At 38.5% G+C, this 17885-nt stretch overlaps 1 protein-coding gene across 2 annotated transcripts in view; it reads right to left on the minus strand.

Moving 5' to 3' along the window:
• Window positions 1-17885, minus strand: part of TRAPPC11 (trafficking protein particle complex subunit 11) — a 49069-nt gene that overhangs the window by 5543 nt on the left and 25641 nt on the right. For both annotated transcript variants that reach the window (XM_060652882.3, XM_060652881.3), the window contains exons 19-28: window positions 17316-17471; window positions 15783-15970; window positions 15499-15647; window positions 15048-15169; window positions 14398-14517; window positions 10785-10850; window positions 10518-10674; window positions 5792-5903; window positions 2621-2712; window positions 1499-1632 (exon numbers count right to left, since the gene is read on the minus strand). In XM_060652882.3, the coding sequence (XP_060508865.2) occupies window positions 1499-1632; window positions 2621-2712; window positions 5792-5903; window positions 10518-10674; window positions 10785-10850; window positions 14398-14517; window positions 15048-15169; window positions 15499-15647; window positions 15783-15970; window positions 17316-17471 (1296 nt within the window). The remainder of the gene's footprint in view (window positions 1-1498; window positions 1633-2620; window positions 2713-5791; window positions 5904-10517; window positions 10675-10784; window positions 10851-14397; window positions 14518-15047; window positions 15170-15498; window positions 15648-15782; window positions 15971-17315; window positions 17472-17885) is intronic.

The following is a 17885-nucleotide window of genomic DNA, read 5'->3' on the forward strand; positions in this document are numbered from 1 at the left end:
ATTTGTAGGAAAGTATCTTTGTAAATACTATGTCAACAGAAGGCAAGCTAGTTGTTTCTGGTGTTTTCGGGATTTTATCTTTGCAGTGAGGTAAATACTATCGGGAAAAAAAGATGTTTGGAAAATTTTAGTGCTCCTTTAGAAAAGAACACAAAGGTAAGATTTTGGTATCGTGCATTATTTATTCGTAAGTCAGTACGTGAAAAGGATCAGGACACTCAAGAAAAGCTTACGCATTTGCAAATGAGTACATACGTTATATACGTGTCAAAGATAACATGTGTGTACCCAACATAGAACAGCTAATACGACATGTACTATATGTTATAAACTTAAATTAGTGTATGGACTTACAGTCTACTTCGTATAGAATTCTATTTTTTTTTTAATGTTTTTATTTCTTTTTGAGAGACAGAGACACAGCACCCTGGGGTAGGGGCAGAGAGAGGGAGACACAGAATCTGAAGCAGTCTCCAGCCTCTGAGCCTTCAGCACAGAGCCCGAGGCAGGGCTCGAACTCAAGGACCATGAGATCACGACCTGAGCCAAAGTCAGACGCTTAACCGACTGAGCCACCCAGGCACCCCAAGAATTCTATTTTACATTTCACAACAAACCTAGCACCCAGAATATGCACAGCAAAAATGACTAGTCAAGGGAGACACTTCTAAGTATTATGACATGTTTGTTCCTCTAATTATGCCCTTGTTAACAAAAAGTATTTACTGACTCTTGAGGGGCGTCTATTATCAACTTTGACAGAAAACAGTATTCTCATGGAAACTGGTTTTGCCTGAAAGTGTATGTTCCACTCAAAAAATGTGGAATCCACCTCTGATTTGAATGGGTGAATCAAAACACCTGAATAACTTATTTTTATGTGTAAATATAAAATTATGTCTAAATGCGCCAAAGATAAGTAAATTCTATGCAAGGTTAAAAATCTCTAAAAAATTTCACTGATAGTTCAGAAGAGAATCAGGCTTTTTTTTTTAATTTTTTTTTTTTAATTTTAATTTTAATAGGACCCATGCCCAGTGTGGGCTTGAACTCATGACCCCAAGATTAAGTATCACATGCTTTACAAACTGAGCCTGCCAGGCGCCCCAGAGAATCAGGCTTTTGATATGGGTAGTCAGGTTTCTAGGCCTCAAGTTAAAAGACACACACAGACACACAGACACACACACAGTAGTAATAAAAGGGAAATCTAAAATTTTCAGAAAGTCTATTATACTCTGAGGATTTGTGCATTCTTGTTTTACAGAAAGAAATAACTTGTATGTGTGATCTCTGTATGAAAAGGGTTGTCCACTTAATCCGCTGCTACACAAATTGTACTTAATATTTAAAGGTGACGAAAAATTTCCTATTATCAAAATAACAGGGACCATAATCAGCCTTATCAGTTCATTTGTAAAAACTAAGTATATAGCTCTCCATTTCCTGGCCACACGTCTGTGTCTACACAAGCAGCCCAATGCGATAGGCCCTATACCTGTTTAAGTCCAGAGAACATGAAGGCATCACTGGGCTCCACAGAAATCTCCACGTCTTGAACTAAGTTAGTCTTGTTCTGTAGGTGATACTTGACAGGTAAGGATTCTCTGACACGCCCAAACGATGGCAGATCTGCAGAGAAAGACGACACGTTTCTCTTGGTGAAAGAAAACGGTGTACCATTTATGAGTTCTTCTTGTAAATGAATCTCATTCTGTAGACATGAGGTTATTTAAATTAGTGCTAATACTGCACTCTTGCTGAAGAAGCACATTCTTGGACTGGACAACAGCCATGGGACTGTGATAAAACAGGCTAAACAGAATCAAGTCTCCTTCTAAAGCTGCATGACTTAGAAAGGGTCTTGGCCATCAGGAACTGAATTATACTTTAGGAATAATTTTTTGAATCTATAAAACATGTCCCTAACTATCCATCATGGTTCAAGAAGAATAACAGGCATCATGTGCCTCTTGATGAGAGCACATACCATTAACTATGAAGTATTCTTGCCAAAAACTTGAACCTGAATCTGATCAAGACGACAGATGTAACCACCAACTTACAGGGACACTTAAAAATGATACAATGCAATCAGCAAAACCCAGACTGTGGGACGCTCTACAGGAAAACTAACTCCATTTCTTCAATAAATAGCAAGGAAGAGGTGGGGGGGGGGGCGGTGAAGGAGGTGAGGGAGTGGGGAGGGAGTTTGCCCGCCCAGAGATTTCAAAAGTATGAGACATCCACCAGCTGCAGTGATAAGACCTTAAGACAATCTAAAGAACATTCAGAGTCAACTAGGGAAACTGCGGCACTGGAATTTGGCAATTAATATTAAGGAATTATTGCTAATTTTTAAGGTGATGACAATAGAATTGTGATGATGTTTAGAAAAATAGCCACTAATACAGAAATACTGATAGATGAAATAATATCTGGGATTTGCTTTAAAATAAGGCAGGAGGAGGAGCTTGAGGTACAGATGAAACAAGACTGATCATAATCTACTTTTGTAAACGTTGGGCATTTTTTGTAATAAAAGTAGTTTTAAATCTTAGAAGCTAAAATAAGTATTCTCACTGGATTCTTTTTACCAAGTACAAGTTGGTGCCGTTACCTGCATTCACATGGAGGGGAATGTTTTCTACGATCACGTGCGGCAGAGTGATGGCAGTACTGATGACAGGGACGTTTCCCATGGCGGAGGTCCTGTGACAGAAAAGGGAATCTTTCAAATCTGCATTTTACGTGAAACGTGGAATCAAAAACAGGCCACGTGTATACTCACCAACTTGTTTCAAAGGAAACAGAAAGGGCTTAGACATCTCCTAAAACTTTATTCCTGGAAGTAGTTTAGTGAAGAAAAGGCTTTTAGAATCCCGTTTGGGTTCTGAATGTTTCCAGCGAATCGATGGTATAACCCAAGGCTGCCGTTTGGTCCAGGGGCCAGAATGTGAATCAGCCATACCATGAAACCCACCATTTGACACAGGGCGTGGTAGCAGAGCGCTCAGCGTGGGTGGGAGCGTGCGGACTGACCTTGTGACACAGACCTTCTCCCCCTGTGGCCGGTTCGAGGCCGAGCACCAGACCACTTTCAAGTGTACCGTCCTAGCTACACCCAAAGTACAGAGTCGAAACCAAAGAACAAAAAGTATTTTACTACCAACGAAGAAGCAGCATTCTGACATCACGGAGAGAAAGTGAGTAACATTAGGAAACTGTCAAATATCTTCCCCTGTGTCACAGTTAGGACGGGAACCACAGGGCGGCTGGCTGACTCCCGAGAACTGGCCTTGGGGAGAGTCGGGATCAAGATGTGGAACAGCTGACACTGGGTGCAAATTATTACACCACAAAAGCCCCAGGCGAAAACATCTAACCCCTCTTCATTAGTAGGTCTTTATGGTATTACAGTAATGTGATGGGATGATTAAGCAGTGCCTTCAAATTCCTATTTTAATTCCTGTAAACATAAATTAAACTAAACTTCGATGTGGTAAATTCAGAAGTGGGAGAAAGAAAGATCTTAGCTTTTTAAAAAAAATAAGCCCATGATTTTTCCTTTCTCATTTTTCATATGTCTCATTCGCAGTTTTTAAATTTATGAAAAAATTGAGCCAAGAAATTCACACATGAAATATCACATATCTACCTCCCAGCCTAAGAAAACATCACAATATAGTTGAACCTCCCCACGTGCCCCTTCCTGCTTGCACCTGTGCCCTAGAAGTACTGACTTGGGAGTCATCATTGCTACGTATTTCTTTATACTTTTCCAAATTATGAAGGTAGCCCTAAGAAATGTGCAGTGTTTTACATGTTTCCCAATATTACATACATGCAATTTGTTCATATTTGCAACATTTGCAGTTGCTTTGTTCCCTTAATACTAATGGTTAACAGGAGCAGCTCTGGTTCATCGATTTTCACTGATACATAGCATTCCGTTCTATGACCATGCCATAGTTTGTCCATTTTCCTGTTGATGGATATTTAGTTTGTAACTTTTTACTACTATAATCAGAGGTGCTATGAACATTCTTTCATATATCTTTGTGTACTTGTTTGAGACCTTTTCTATGAGGGATATAGATATCTTCAGTTTCACCTAGCCCTGCTCAATGGATTTCCAAAGTAACTGTTCTATTTTATACTCTACCTTTTTTGACAAATTTTGCATCATTAACCCCTTTTATTTTTCCAAATTAGTGGGAGCACATTTGAATCTCAGATTCCTAGTAAGGTTGACTTTCTCTCCCTATGTTTCCTGGCCATCTGGCCTCTTCTGTTTCTCTTAACGCCGCATACTCAAGATTTTGCTCAACTTTCTGTTAGGAGACTTGGTTTTCTTATGATTCGTATAAGTTATTGAAATGAATTCTAATGCTTTCTCAGTTTTCCATGTGGTAAATAGCTTTTCCCAATTTGTATTTTTATAGGTATTTTTTAATGAACTAAGAAACTTAATTTTAACAAATCAAATTCATCAAGTTTAGAGACTTACACTTTTTATGTCTTATTTAAAGAAACTCTTCCCTATTCCAAAGTCATAAAACAATTCTCTTATTTTCTACTAAAAGTAGTAACGTTTTGCTTTTCACAATTAGAATTTTAATATGCCTGGAATTAATTTATTTTATTTTATTTTATTTATTTTATTTTTTTTTAATATATGAAATTTATTGTCAAATTGGTTTCCATACAACACCCAGTGCTCATCCCAAAAGGTGCCCTCCTCAATACCCATCACCCACCTTCCCCTCCCTCCCACCCCCCGCCTGGAATTAATTTTTATACACAGTGTAGAGATATGAGGATACCCAATTGTTTACCACCAATTACCAGATCTCCACTGATTTGCAATGCTACCTCCCTAAAACATAATTTTCATATGTGTGGATCTATTTCTAGACTCTCTCTTCTGTTCCACTGGCCTATTCACATATTCCCATTCCAATACCACAGCAATGACTGCTGTAGCTTTACCTTAAGTCTGGGAATTTAGAAGAGCCAAGTACCCTTGTTTATTAGTTTTTCTTCTGAAGTATCTCGACTATTTCTGAGTTTTTGCCTTTCCACATAAGCTTTAAAATCAACAGTGTCAAGCTCCACAAAAACAAACTAAAACAAGCTATTGAGATCCTGAAGCAAATTGCAGTGACTTACAGAACAAACAATATCAGATCTTATCCAAATCCTACCCAAGACAATTTTGTGTATGTCCCATGTAGGGACTTCCTTTAATGTTTTAAAGTTTTATAATTTTCTCCATAATGGCAACACTCATTTTCTATTTGATATATTCTTACTTACCTTATAATTCTTGTTATCATCTAAATGATACCTGTTTTACAAGTATATTGCCTGGAGGTTTATTACCGATATATAGAAAGCCAACTGATTTTTGTATATTGATGTTATATCCAGCAATCTTGCTGGAACTCCTATAATGGAAATAATTTGTTGATTCCCTTGGGTTTTCTATGTAGACAATCCTATTGACTGCAAATAAGAACAGTTTCTCTTAATGTTTTTAACGGTCCTGTCATGAGAATTCGCTTGGTTAAAATTTCATCAGTATACAGGTCACAAATTGTGACAAATACAAATAAAAGTTTAATTATCCTTTTTAATCTTTGTGTTCTCGACAAACATTTAGTGATAGCATGTGACTTCTAGTCTTCTCTCCAGGACTGACAGAAGCTTTCAAATATTAAATGACAATGACAAATAATAAAGGCAGTAGAATAAGACAGAGAAGGAATAAGAGATAGGGCTGATTCACCTCTTCCAGGAGATAATATAATGACCAGTTGCTACTCCACCTTCAACATTTCCAACAGATGGGCACCGAAGACAAAAGCATTCACTAGCGCTCTCTCCAGTCTGTAAGACAACTATAAGGAATAATCTTTATAATCCTATGCAACGATTTCCTCTATGAAAGGAGAGTTTTACCCTTAAGTAATATAACAAAAAAAGAATATCCGTTATACATTATTTGTAGAGACTTTAAAAACTAAGGCTCAGAGATGTTAAATGACTTTTTCAAGGTCACAAAGTCCCTATCCAGTGTTTTTTCTAATATATCAATATTCCATTATAATAAAACCCAGCAAAGCAGCTGTAGGTCTGTGACAAGATCCTATAGGAACTAATGACAGGGCAAAGTCTGGAGTTGGAATAATACCATTTGGTGATTATTTTTCTTTCTACAAATTATTTCATGTCTCTAAAAGAAACATTTCACAGTAGGGAAAAAGAAATTTTTAGTTAACCTTTTAGGTACTCAAAATGTCATTCCAGGCAACTCTGGCTTTCTGTGACAAACACATATTAGCGAGACCATCAAATGGAAATACATTACATGTTGCCTCATTATTGCCTAATGTGGTGACTTACCTCTCATACAAGGCTGCTTTCCTCTTGCCAACTGTAGCCTAAACTCCTGACGCCAAGATAAAGGTTCGTCTGAACCAAGCCCTCCCTGCCATCAGCACCTCCCAGCCTGCAGTGCCTTCGATGCAAGCTGGCAACAGTGCCCATCTGAGGCTGACCTGGGCAAATCTGTGGGTGAAACTTTCAAACAGTAATAACAAGGTCTCTAAACATTAACTAGTTGTTTTCATGGTTCTCTAATGAAGAAGGTTGTGATAAATTACTAGTTACGATTGTGAGCAAATACTAGAAGTCAAAGGGGAAAATGCTGGGCCAATCTCTAACCACTTTTAAGTAATTTTTAAGGACTAGGAAATGATACTGTAGCCCAGTTAGTAAAACATACACCAATTTAAACCTCTTAAGATACCTTTTTTTTTTTTTTTTTTTTAAATTCAGGATCCTTGCCCCGTTTTCTTTTCATTTTTTTAAAGTTTATTTGAGAGAGAGAGAGATAGAGAGAGAACAGGGGAAAGGCAGAGAAAGAGAGAAGAGAGAATCCTAAGCAGTCTCCACGCTGTCAACACAGAGCCCAACATGGGGCTTGATCCTGCGAACCGAGAGATCAAGACCTGAGCCAAAGCCAAGAGTCAGATGCTTAACTGACTGAGCCACTCAGGCGCCCCAACATACCTTTTTTAAAAACCTAGGACATTCGGGGCGCCTGGGTGGCGCAGTCGGTTAAGCGTCCGACTTCAGCCAGGTCACGATCTCGCGGTCCGTGAGTTCGAGCCCCGCGTCAGGCTCTGGGCTGATGGCTCGGAGCCTGGAGCCTGTTTCCGATTCTGTGTCTCCCTCTCTCTCTGCCCCTCCCCCGTTCATGCTCTGTCTCTCTCTGTCCCAAAAATAAAAAATAAAAAAATGTTAAAAAAAAAAAAAATAAATAAAAAAAAAAAAAATAAAAACCTAGGACATTCATATTGCTTCTCCCCAGCTCAAGCCTTCCTTAATTCTAAGAAGTTAACAAAAATGATCACAACATTTATTAACAATTAACATTGGGGTCAACTTTATGACCTAGGAAAGTTGTTATCTTTAATGTGTCAAATACAAAGTTTGTAATGCATTAGTGCTGGTGTCCTTGGAGGTGGCAGAAAGAATAAAGCCATGCCACCCCCTCCCCAAAGATATCCACATCATAATTCCCAGAACTGTGAATGTGGTACCTTACACGGCAGAAAGGATTTTACAGATGTGATTAAGATAAGGATCTTAAAATAGGAAGATTATACTGGATTATCCAATTGAGCCCAATGTAACCACAAGGGTTCTGAGGGAAAGTGGTAGGTAGGAGGAAATCTGGGAAAAACATGTGACAATGGAAGCAGAGGTCAGAAGAAGAAACATCTGAAGATGCTACACTGCTGGTTTGGAAGGCGGAGGAAGGAACCATGAGCCAAGGAATCCAGATGGCCTCTGAACACTGAAAAAGGGCAGGAAAAGGGTGTTCCCCAGAGCTAGAAGGGATACATCACCAACACTTTGATTTTAGGACTTCTGACCTCTAGAACGTTAGGATAATAAATCTGTGTTGTTTTAAGCACTAACTTTGTGATAATGTGTTACAGCAGCAATAGGAAACGAGTAATGGGAAATTCAAGGTAGGTATTTCTTCATTCATTTAACAAACATTTATTAAGCAACTACTATGCAGCTGAGGCTGCCAATACAAAAAGGGGTAAGTCATGGCTCCTGCTCTAAAGGAGCACATAGTGTAGCAGGGGAGCCATAAGAGTAAGTAAACTATTACAATATAAGTGGATAAGTGTCATAACAGATGTAAAGAAACTCTGGGAGCAAAGAAAGATTACCTAGTCCCGCTTAGGAAGATCAAAAAGTCAAAGCTTACATGAGACCGAAAGAGCAAACAAGAGTTGAACAGGTGGAAAGAGAAAGGAAAGGGTTTTGGACAGACGTACTAACATGTTCAAAACCAGACGGAGGTAGTGTTTGCTGAATGTACAAATGCGGGCTTGGTCAAAGTCTGGGAAAGAGGAAGGGGAAGTCGGGAGCCTGGTACAGAAGAAGCTAGAAAGGGAAGCTTCCCAAGGAAAGGTCTGGTAGGTCGTGAGGTTTTCTAAGAAGGAAAAACACGTTCAAAATTGCTTTTTGCGAAATCAATCTCTGGCAGCAATATGAAAGGCAGACTAGGGGAGAGAATGGCAAAGAGGAAAGCGGTTAAGAAGGTGTTTCTGAAGGCCAGATGAGAGACGGTGAGAATGGACAGAAGCTGGATTCGAGAGACATGCAGAAGGGAGAACATGGCGCCAGGATGGATGCACACGTAAGAGGGAGTCTGGTCTGTTTCTGTGGTTTCTACCTGGGGCCAAGTATACACTGACTCCTCTCTCTGGACTGGGGACTGCGGGGAGCCTGAGGTTGCATGGCAGGTGAAGACTTGTAGAAAAAGTAAAAGGAGCCAAAGTCAGGATCTTGGAAGCGACCCACATTTAAGGAGTAAGAAAAGGAATCAGCAAAGAATGGATAGATAGCCAGCTCGTGTTGAGCTGTGAGGAGACAAACACCGGGCTGAGATACTTCATACAGACTACCTCATACACGCTATTTCATGTGTGTTATCTTCTTTGACTCTGACAAGTGATGAAACAAAGTGAACCATCCAGCGTAACATAAGAGCAGGCAGAAGGTAGGAGAATGGAATCTAGTTCAGCATGACTCCACAGCTCGTGATCATTCCACGTTAGCCAGGGAGGAGAAAAGGAAGAAGTGTGGACAGAGAAACAAAGCAGAACCACAGACAGTGATTTCCAAAACCATGAGAGAAAACCAAGTTTCAAAAGATAAAAACAAAACTTATCAAGGCATTCTGAAAGCAAAATTGTTTTCTAGTATTATTACTTTACAGGACATAGGACCTATTTGTAGCATTTAAATAAAGAGGTTTTTTAATCTATTTTATCTTTCCTCCTTTATGATGACTTTCCTAAAATGCACAGAAGTGACTATGAAGACTATGTCTCTTGTAGAGACAAACTCTTCTTGGCGTTTTCTTGAGAACCTAGCATGGGGCCAGATAGTGAACTTGATAAATACCTGTTGATTATTTATTGATAGATACTGAAACTTATTCACAGGCCGGATACAAAAAATATACTGGAATTCTGAAACTACTCATCTAATTTTAATCTGTACTGCAAATCAACTATATGACTTATGACACTGAACTCAAGTAGTAGATAGATAAACAGATACAGCAAATAAATGACTCATTTATATTTGATTTTAATCGTGGGGGTGGGGGGCACCTGGGTGGCTCAGTCAGTCAAGCGTCCAACTCTTGGTTTCAGCTCAGGTCTTGATCTCACAGTTTGTAAGATTGAGCCCCACGCTGGGCTCTATGCTGACAGCACAGAGTCTGCTTGGGATTCTCTCTCTCTCCCTCTCCCTCTGCCCCTCCTGCGAGCATGTGCTCTCTCTCTCAAAATAAATAAATAAACTTAAAAAAAATACATCGTGATTTTTTTCATACAATCTTTATCCTTATCATAGAGCTGAGCACAATTTTGCTTGGGTTAACATTCAAACTAATGTTTTTTATTTTTCTCTAACAGCTCAAGAAGCATATAAGCCCAAGGTATAATGCACCAGAAAAGTAATATCCTGGGTTTAAATCTCTTCTCTAAACTATTTTAGTTGATTTAGAAAACTTACTATGTTTCTATATTTTCCCAACTTTCTTTAATAACCATCTTTCACCATTTCAAATTATAAGAGATGGTAAACATTAATTAAAAATCAATAAGAAAAAACAATCTATGAAAAATCCAAATATGAAAAAATGCTATTTTATTTTCAAGTACATTTTTCTGAGTAACTTCCTTATAGTAGCAAAACTCTTATCTTTTAAAATGAGGTATACTCAAACAAATGGTAACTGATACTAATTCTACTTTAATTCTAAATGTATTTACTTTTCTATCAGTCTCAAGTGCCCTCCATTAGCAAAAAGCTAACTCTTACACTGCTAGCCTACACACACACACACACACACACACACACACACACACACACACCCCGGTCTTCTACTTAAGTGGGTTGGTCCACATTCTCACCTTTGTCCACTTGGGACTCTAGCTGATCGACCGGGGTCATAGAAGGAGCAAGTTGTAGCTCACTGGATACAATAGTGAGGGCCCAAGGTGAGGCACTTAAGAGGTCCGTCATCAATAGAAAGGGGATGTCCGCATAGACCCTTTCCAGGTGCTCAAACTGTCACAAATGAAGACAAAAGATCTGTCTGGAACTACAATAATTCATTTTACTTTTTCTGTTAATTTCTATAATTGAAGTGATTTCCAAAATGCTTCATAGGAACATACCTTTGTAGAGACAAATTTAACCGCGACATCAAATGGAAAGACAGTTTCTATAGTTACAGTTTCATCCTGTAAGAATTTAAAGGGCACATTCAATGGCTTTTCTAAACTTAAAAATAGTTTTAAAAATAGAAGACATGCAAAACACAATCTGTAACTGATCAAGAAATAATCCCAATTTATATATTAAGAAGCTAGAAGCTTTCCCTCAGATAATATTTATAAAAACCTATAGAGAGAAACCAGACTACAATTTCTAATAAATTATCTTATGGCTTTAAAACAGCTAACACTGCAAAGTGCTTTCTAACATGTTATTTATCTCAGGATCTAGTAAAAGTGGGCAGGACAGGCAATGTCACTATTTTAGAGAGGACGAAGCAGAAGTTAAGGAAGTTTCAATGCTTGGCCTTGGGCCGCAAAGCTAGTGGTGCCAAGCCTAGAATCTGGGTTTTCTTTTTGTCTAAGTTCTTTACTTCACCTCAAGTCAAGACGACTAATAATAATGATAATGACAATAATAATATAACAGCGCTACAATCGCTATATATGTAATGCATTATATAATGTTTGTAATAACTCAAGGAAACAGATGCCATTATACTCGCTATTTTAAGATGAAGTAGTCCCACATAGCTAGTAAGTGACAAAGGCAGAAACAGACCCGGATCTGACCGTAAGGGTCTGTACTCTTAACCTACACGCTACATCCCTCCCTCAGTCTATTCAAGAAGCAATGGGCTTACTATGTCTTTGGAAACAAACCACCCACCCTGTTAGTGAGAACCCTTTTTTAAACATCACGTTGATTTAAAAACTCAGGCTGTGATAATGCCAGGTGGATGTGGGTTTTAATCCTGGAGGACACATTCCTATTAGCTATGCAGACCTTGGGGTTAGTGAGGTAACCTTGAGGAAGAACCATGGTTTCTGAGTCTCAGTTTCATAATCCTCGTGGGGCTGTTGACAATGAAGTGAGATGACATATATAAAGCACTAGTGAAATGCCTAAACCATGTTCATTATTATCACATACTTCAAATGACTTCCTCTCAACACCATCAAGCTAACTTTTTAAGAAAGTGTAATAAGCAGGATATTAGTGGTAGAAAACGCCTGCATTGGGTCTGCGAATCTAAAGCAGGGCCTCAGAATTTCCCCACAGAAAAGATCTAAGGAAATGAAGAAACAACTCAATGACTAGATCAGATGTGGCCTACTTTAAATTTCCACACATGCAGGTAACAATGAGATTCAATCCAGTGAAGGGAAAATAATTTCCATTTAAATTTCCAAAAATGTCTTACAAGTAACACTGGGACCTGTAAGATAGATATTCCATGAGAAAAGTGCTTCTGTGTACAATAATCTTGAAAGATAATCACCACAGCCTTTTGTGAAATTCTCAACACACATTAGCAAATTCAATGCTGTGCTAAGTCTTAAAGTCAAAGTATCCATTTAATACCTCTTAACCCATATTTTCCAAACATATTTGACCGACTCATTCTTTTTTGTGTAACATCTATTTCTATCCCTCAGAATTAGTATCCCTCCCTAAAATAACTAAAAGACCACCTACTAAACAGGAGAAAATGTTTGCAAATGACCTAGCCAATAAAGGGTTAGTATCCAAGATATATAAAGAGCTTATACAACCCAACACCAAAAAAACCAAATAACCCAATTTAAAAATGGGCAAAAGACATGGACAGAAATTCTCCAAAGGAGACAGACATACAGATGGTCAAAAGACACAGAAATGATGCCCGACATCACTCATCATCAGGGAAATGCAAATCAAAACCACAATGAGATATCATCTCACATCTGTCAGAATGGCTAAAATCAAAACTCAAGAAACAAGTACTGGCAAGGATGTAGCGAAAACGAAACCCTTGTAGACTGTGGGTGGGAATACAAACCGGCGTTGCCCCTGTGGAAAACAGTCTGCAGGTTCCTCAAGAAATTAAAAATGGAATTACCATATGACATAGTAATTCCATTACTGAATATTCATTTACTCAAAGACTATGAAAACACTAATTCAAAAGGATATATGCATCCCTGTGTTCACTGCAGCATTATTTACAATAACCAAATTGTAGCAGCCCAAATGTCCATCAACAGATAAATGGATAAAAAAGACGGGGTATATATATACCGTGAAATATTATTCAGCCATAAAAAAGAATGAAAACTTGCCATTTGCAATCACATGGATGGAGCTAGACATCACAATGCTAAGCGAAATAAGTCAGAGAAAGACAAATACCACATGACTTCACTCACATGTGGGATTTAAGCAACAAAACAAAGGGACAAAGGGAAAAAAGACAAACAAAGAAATAGGCTCTTAACTGCAGAGAACGAACTGGTGGCTACCGGACGGGAGGTGGGCGTGGGGGGGATGGGTGAAGTAGATGGAAGGGATCAAAAAAAAAAGTGGCATGCACCTCAAAAATATCGTGTCTTGAGGCAAAGAGAGCATTACACACTGTTGTGGCTTGATTCCAGGACAGTTACTACATAGCAAACAATCATTTTAAAAAGATATGTTCCAAGTCTACTAGAAGCTTCATTATCAGAAGTCCTTTCCAAGGCATTGGACTCCAAAGCTGTATAGAACTTGAATGTTCTTATTTTGTAGATAAGGAAACTCAGGTCAAACGGTTACATGGCTAGGCTGAGTGGACACGTTAGGAGGCCATGCTGAGATTGGCACCCCCCCTCCTAGTTCACCAGCCATGATCCACTGTAGTGCATCAGGCTACGTGAAATCTGATATATTGTATGCCTTCCTCCCTTCCACTTGGGAAATGTTCCTAACTCTTGTAGGATGAGTGTTGCCTCCTACTGACTCATACAACGGCGGACGGCCCAGACTCTGGGCAATGACCAAACTACAAATCCCCAGACTGATTGGCCTTCTCCTCTGCTGGCTGAGGAATCAATCCATTCCTGAGAACGGGCTGAAACAATACAGATAAGACTACGAGGACAGTCAGTATCATAATGTTCCATTACTAAAAGTGGGTACAAGCCATTATATACAATATGGTTAAGTCTAAATAAAAACACGGTGCCCCCAGATCACTGTAAATAGAAAACCAACAGAAAACACTCCAAAAAGCTGACAGCAGTTGCCTCCAAGGCACTGACTATGACCATGCTATTCTCATCCTCTTCTATCTGCATGTAACTAGACACAATTTTCATAAGAATCTTTTTTAATAGAAAAAATATCTCATAAAGGGAGACCTTCCAGCCCCTCAAATCTTCAGCATATAATCAACTTACAGATTTTACCTAATGTGCGATTTCATAAAGAAACACACAGGTTTGGAATCTCAAAACTTTTTTGCATGAGATCCTAAACCTGCTGATTGTACAAAAAGCCATGGAGGCCCGTTTTCTAATGTTTGACCAGTGAATGCCATAGTACATCGTTTATAATAAATATAAGTGATTAAAAAAAAAAAACCCAAGATGTTTAATTAAAATCTGTAATAGACTACAAGCACCTAAGCTGCTTATTTTAGAGGTAAAAAAAAAAACATAAAATAGGGAACGCCCCACGTATGATGCTTCCCGAAGTAGCCATGAGAAGTAATACCTTGTGACACTTGCAAACAATTTCTTTGTCTTCAATAGTTGTATTGATCAGGTAAGAAACATACACGAGAAACATTCTTGAACCTACTGTTCCACAGCGAACATATAACATTTTTTCCAGCTGTAACAAAATAAAAGTATTTTAATTTAATAATTTAGAGATTTCTTCCTGGTATATACTCTAGGATAATGTTCCCACCTTTTGGAGTTTACTGTGCCAGCTGACTAAATTCTTGAACCCTGTTTACAGGCTGTTCTTGCCACAGTATATGTGGGACCAACCAGTACTATGCCACCTTTTTTATTATCATTCCCAACTGCCCAAGAACTGTGTTTCGTTTGGAAATAAAAGTTGCTTGAAAGCCTATTTCACAAAGTTACAAACTTAATGTTATTCAGTTATTTTATCAGGCAACTAATTCTCCATATCAGGGCCATTTGTTCTAAAACCCCTTGCATAAAACTGCTTACAACATCTTATGCATCTAAATATGTGTAAACATCTTACACATTTAAGTGTTAAAAACATGCATTAGCTAAATCCCATTTGTAGTCTCAGAATATGCCGTTACAATGTTCTCTAAAACTCACTACATATTTAAAACCTCAATCTAGTTGATTTCCTCCCCAGTCATAGGTGACCAAGTTCACCTGTTCCCCTGGATGTAAGTCTCCGATAGGAATGTCAGTGAGTAAAGCCGGATAGGACTCGTCGCATAGTTCTGTTCCATGAAGAGACACATGAGTTTTCTGAGTTAAATTGGCATCCTGTCCTGAAAGTGTTAATATCAGTGTTTTAAAATACGGGGCATTCAGACATTATCCTAACAATTACTACTGCATAGAGAGCACTCTTTCATGACCATATTTTATTTTATATTTTATTTATTTATTTATTTTTAAACGTTTATTTATTTTTGAGACAGAGAGAGACAGAGCATGAACAGGGGAGGGGCAGAGAGAGAGGGAGACACAGAATCCGAAACAGGCTCCAGGCTCTGAGCTCATGACCGTATTTTAAACAAACTTCCTGTGGTTGACACCACTGATACTTATTTTCTGTTGAACAAACACTGATCAAATGTGGAAAAGGAATGTTTACCAGGTTTTAAACCAGCGGTGAGCTTCACGTCTCTGATTTGGGTCTTTTCATGGGACTGAACAGTCACAACCAAACAATACATTTCATTCGTCAGGGCAGGAGGGTCATGCCGCAGATGCACGGAAATGTTTGGAACTCTGGAAATAATCCTTCGGTGGGGGGGGAGGGGAGAAAAACCCAAAAGCTTAGCTAAGCAACCGATTAAAAAAAAAAAAACAAGTTCTTCAAAGTATTTAAAAGAAGTAAGATGACCTTCCTCAATCTGCCTAGCAAGGTCGACTTACATCGTGCTGGCCTGAATGACTATGCTGTCCCAGTGAAGCTCATTGTCAGGGAGCTTGGGTCGTCTTTTGAAAGAACGCGAGGCCTGCAAGGCTTCTTGGGAGGAGGCAGCGTCCCCTCCTCCTCCCTGCCAATTTAAAACCACACATCTTCCCGACTCGTGGCCCAGAACTAGATCGACCGAAGTAATCTGAAAGACGGAGGGTTGTCAGAAATGCCACCTCATACTTGTCACCATCCCCTCTCGACGAGTTACACAGCAATTGCTGGTGTGTGGAGTTCATCGAGGGACTCCCCCCAGGGTGAAGTCAGAACACCTGCTGTACCGCTGTCCCCGACATCTGTTAGCTGTGACACTGACTAGGTTCCACCCGCTTCACCTTTAAACAGAGATAATAACCTGACATAACAAATGCTCAATTAGTGGTCGCTGAGTGAGATACATGAATATTTTCATGACCATTAGCACACATAACCGAATTCCTAATTCCACACATATTTTTTCCCCAAAGACACGTATAATACTATTAACTGAACAAATATTCCTTTCAACAAAATCCATTAACAAATGTACTCGAAACAATTATGATTTCCATCTGGTAGGCTTCCTGAGTATCTTATAAAAAATATGTAATTAGGGATTTAGTCAAAATCATAAAAAAAACTTTAAGTGAATAAGCAAAATCTCTGGATATTGGTTAATAATAAAATCAACAGATTCACAGATACTGTCATGGGAATATTGGTAGTACAGTCTTATGTTTCTATCTTAGAAATGGCCCAAAGTTTAGATGAACCAACTATCGCCATTTAAGCCATGGAAAACAAGCTTACCATATACTAATCACTATTCCAATTTACGTTAACTAACTGATTTAATCCTCACAAAACACTAAGAGGTAGGGACCATCATTATCCCCACTTTACAAGATGAGTAAACTGAGACACAAAGAGGTTAAGTAATTGCCCAGAGCCCCACACTAGTAGGCTGGAGAGCTGGAATTTAAACCCATGAAGTTTGGCTCCAGAATTTACGCTCAATAAAATTATTACTTCTATCATATATTTCTAAAGTCATTTTAATTATGTACATTAAAGGAATCCTTTAAATATATACATATTTTTTTAAAAAAAAGCATTCAGAAATGTTTAGACATCAAAATGATATATATCTCTAGTGTGAATTATGTCATTATATAAAACATAATTGGTATAGTGTATAATATAGTATTTTGTTTGAAATTCCTTAACTGATTACTTAGCCATTAAAACTGAGGTTGGTCTTATGTACTAACCGGAAAGGATGCCTCACATATACTAGTAAGTAAAAAGAGCTAACTATAGAATATTATGTACAGTATAGTCTCAAAAAAAGAAAACCTACCAAACCATGATGAACGATTTCCCTTAGGAAGTCCAGGTGGAATATTTTCATTTTTTACTTAATAAACTTGTGTATTACTGACATTTTTTTCTGACGTACACATATTACTTTTGTCATTTAAAGCATGTTTTAAACAAATTTCATCACTAACCTCAATTTTCTTCCCCACATCTTCAGTTTTGGCAACAAATTTAAATAAAAACTTCCTCATTTTACCAGGAACTAAGCACATCTTTCCCTGGGTCAAATTTTCTAAAACTTCACTTGCTTTAGTTGCTTCTTCGATTACGCAGAACTGGTTATATTCCTGTAAAAGAGGTCAGCAAGGGTCACTGTTTATACACAGCAAGTGTCCCATGTTTTGCTCACACTAAACAAAAATGATTCGGAGGTTGGTAAATTTACCTGCAGTATAACTAAAGCATTATGAAGGGTGATTAATGGGAGGTATTTTACGCCAAACGGAAACACTTATCCACTCACTGCTGCCACAAGGTAGAGACAATTCACCACATACAAGCTGATTTCTTTTTTTTTTTTTTTTTTTTTCAACGTTTTTTTTTTTTATTTTTTTATTTTTGGGACAGAGAGAGACAGAGCATGAACGGGGGAGGGGCAGAGAGAGAGGGAGACACAGAATCGGAAACAGGCTCCAGGCTCCGAGCCATCAGCCCAGAGCCTGATGCGGGGCTCGAACTCACGGACCGCGAGATCGTGACCT

This window comes from Panthera onca, chromosome B1 (genome assembly GCF_046562875.1).
Source record: "Panthera onca isolate mPanOnc1 chromosome B1, mPanOnc1 haplotype 2, whole genome shotgun sequence".
NCBI classification, from domain to species: Eukaryota; Metazoa; Chordata; class Mammalia; order Carnivora; family Felidae; genus Panthera; species Panthera onca.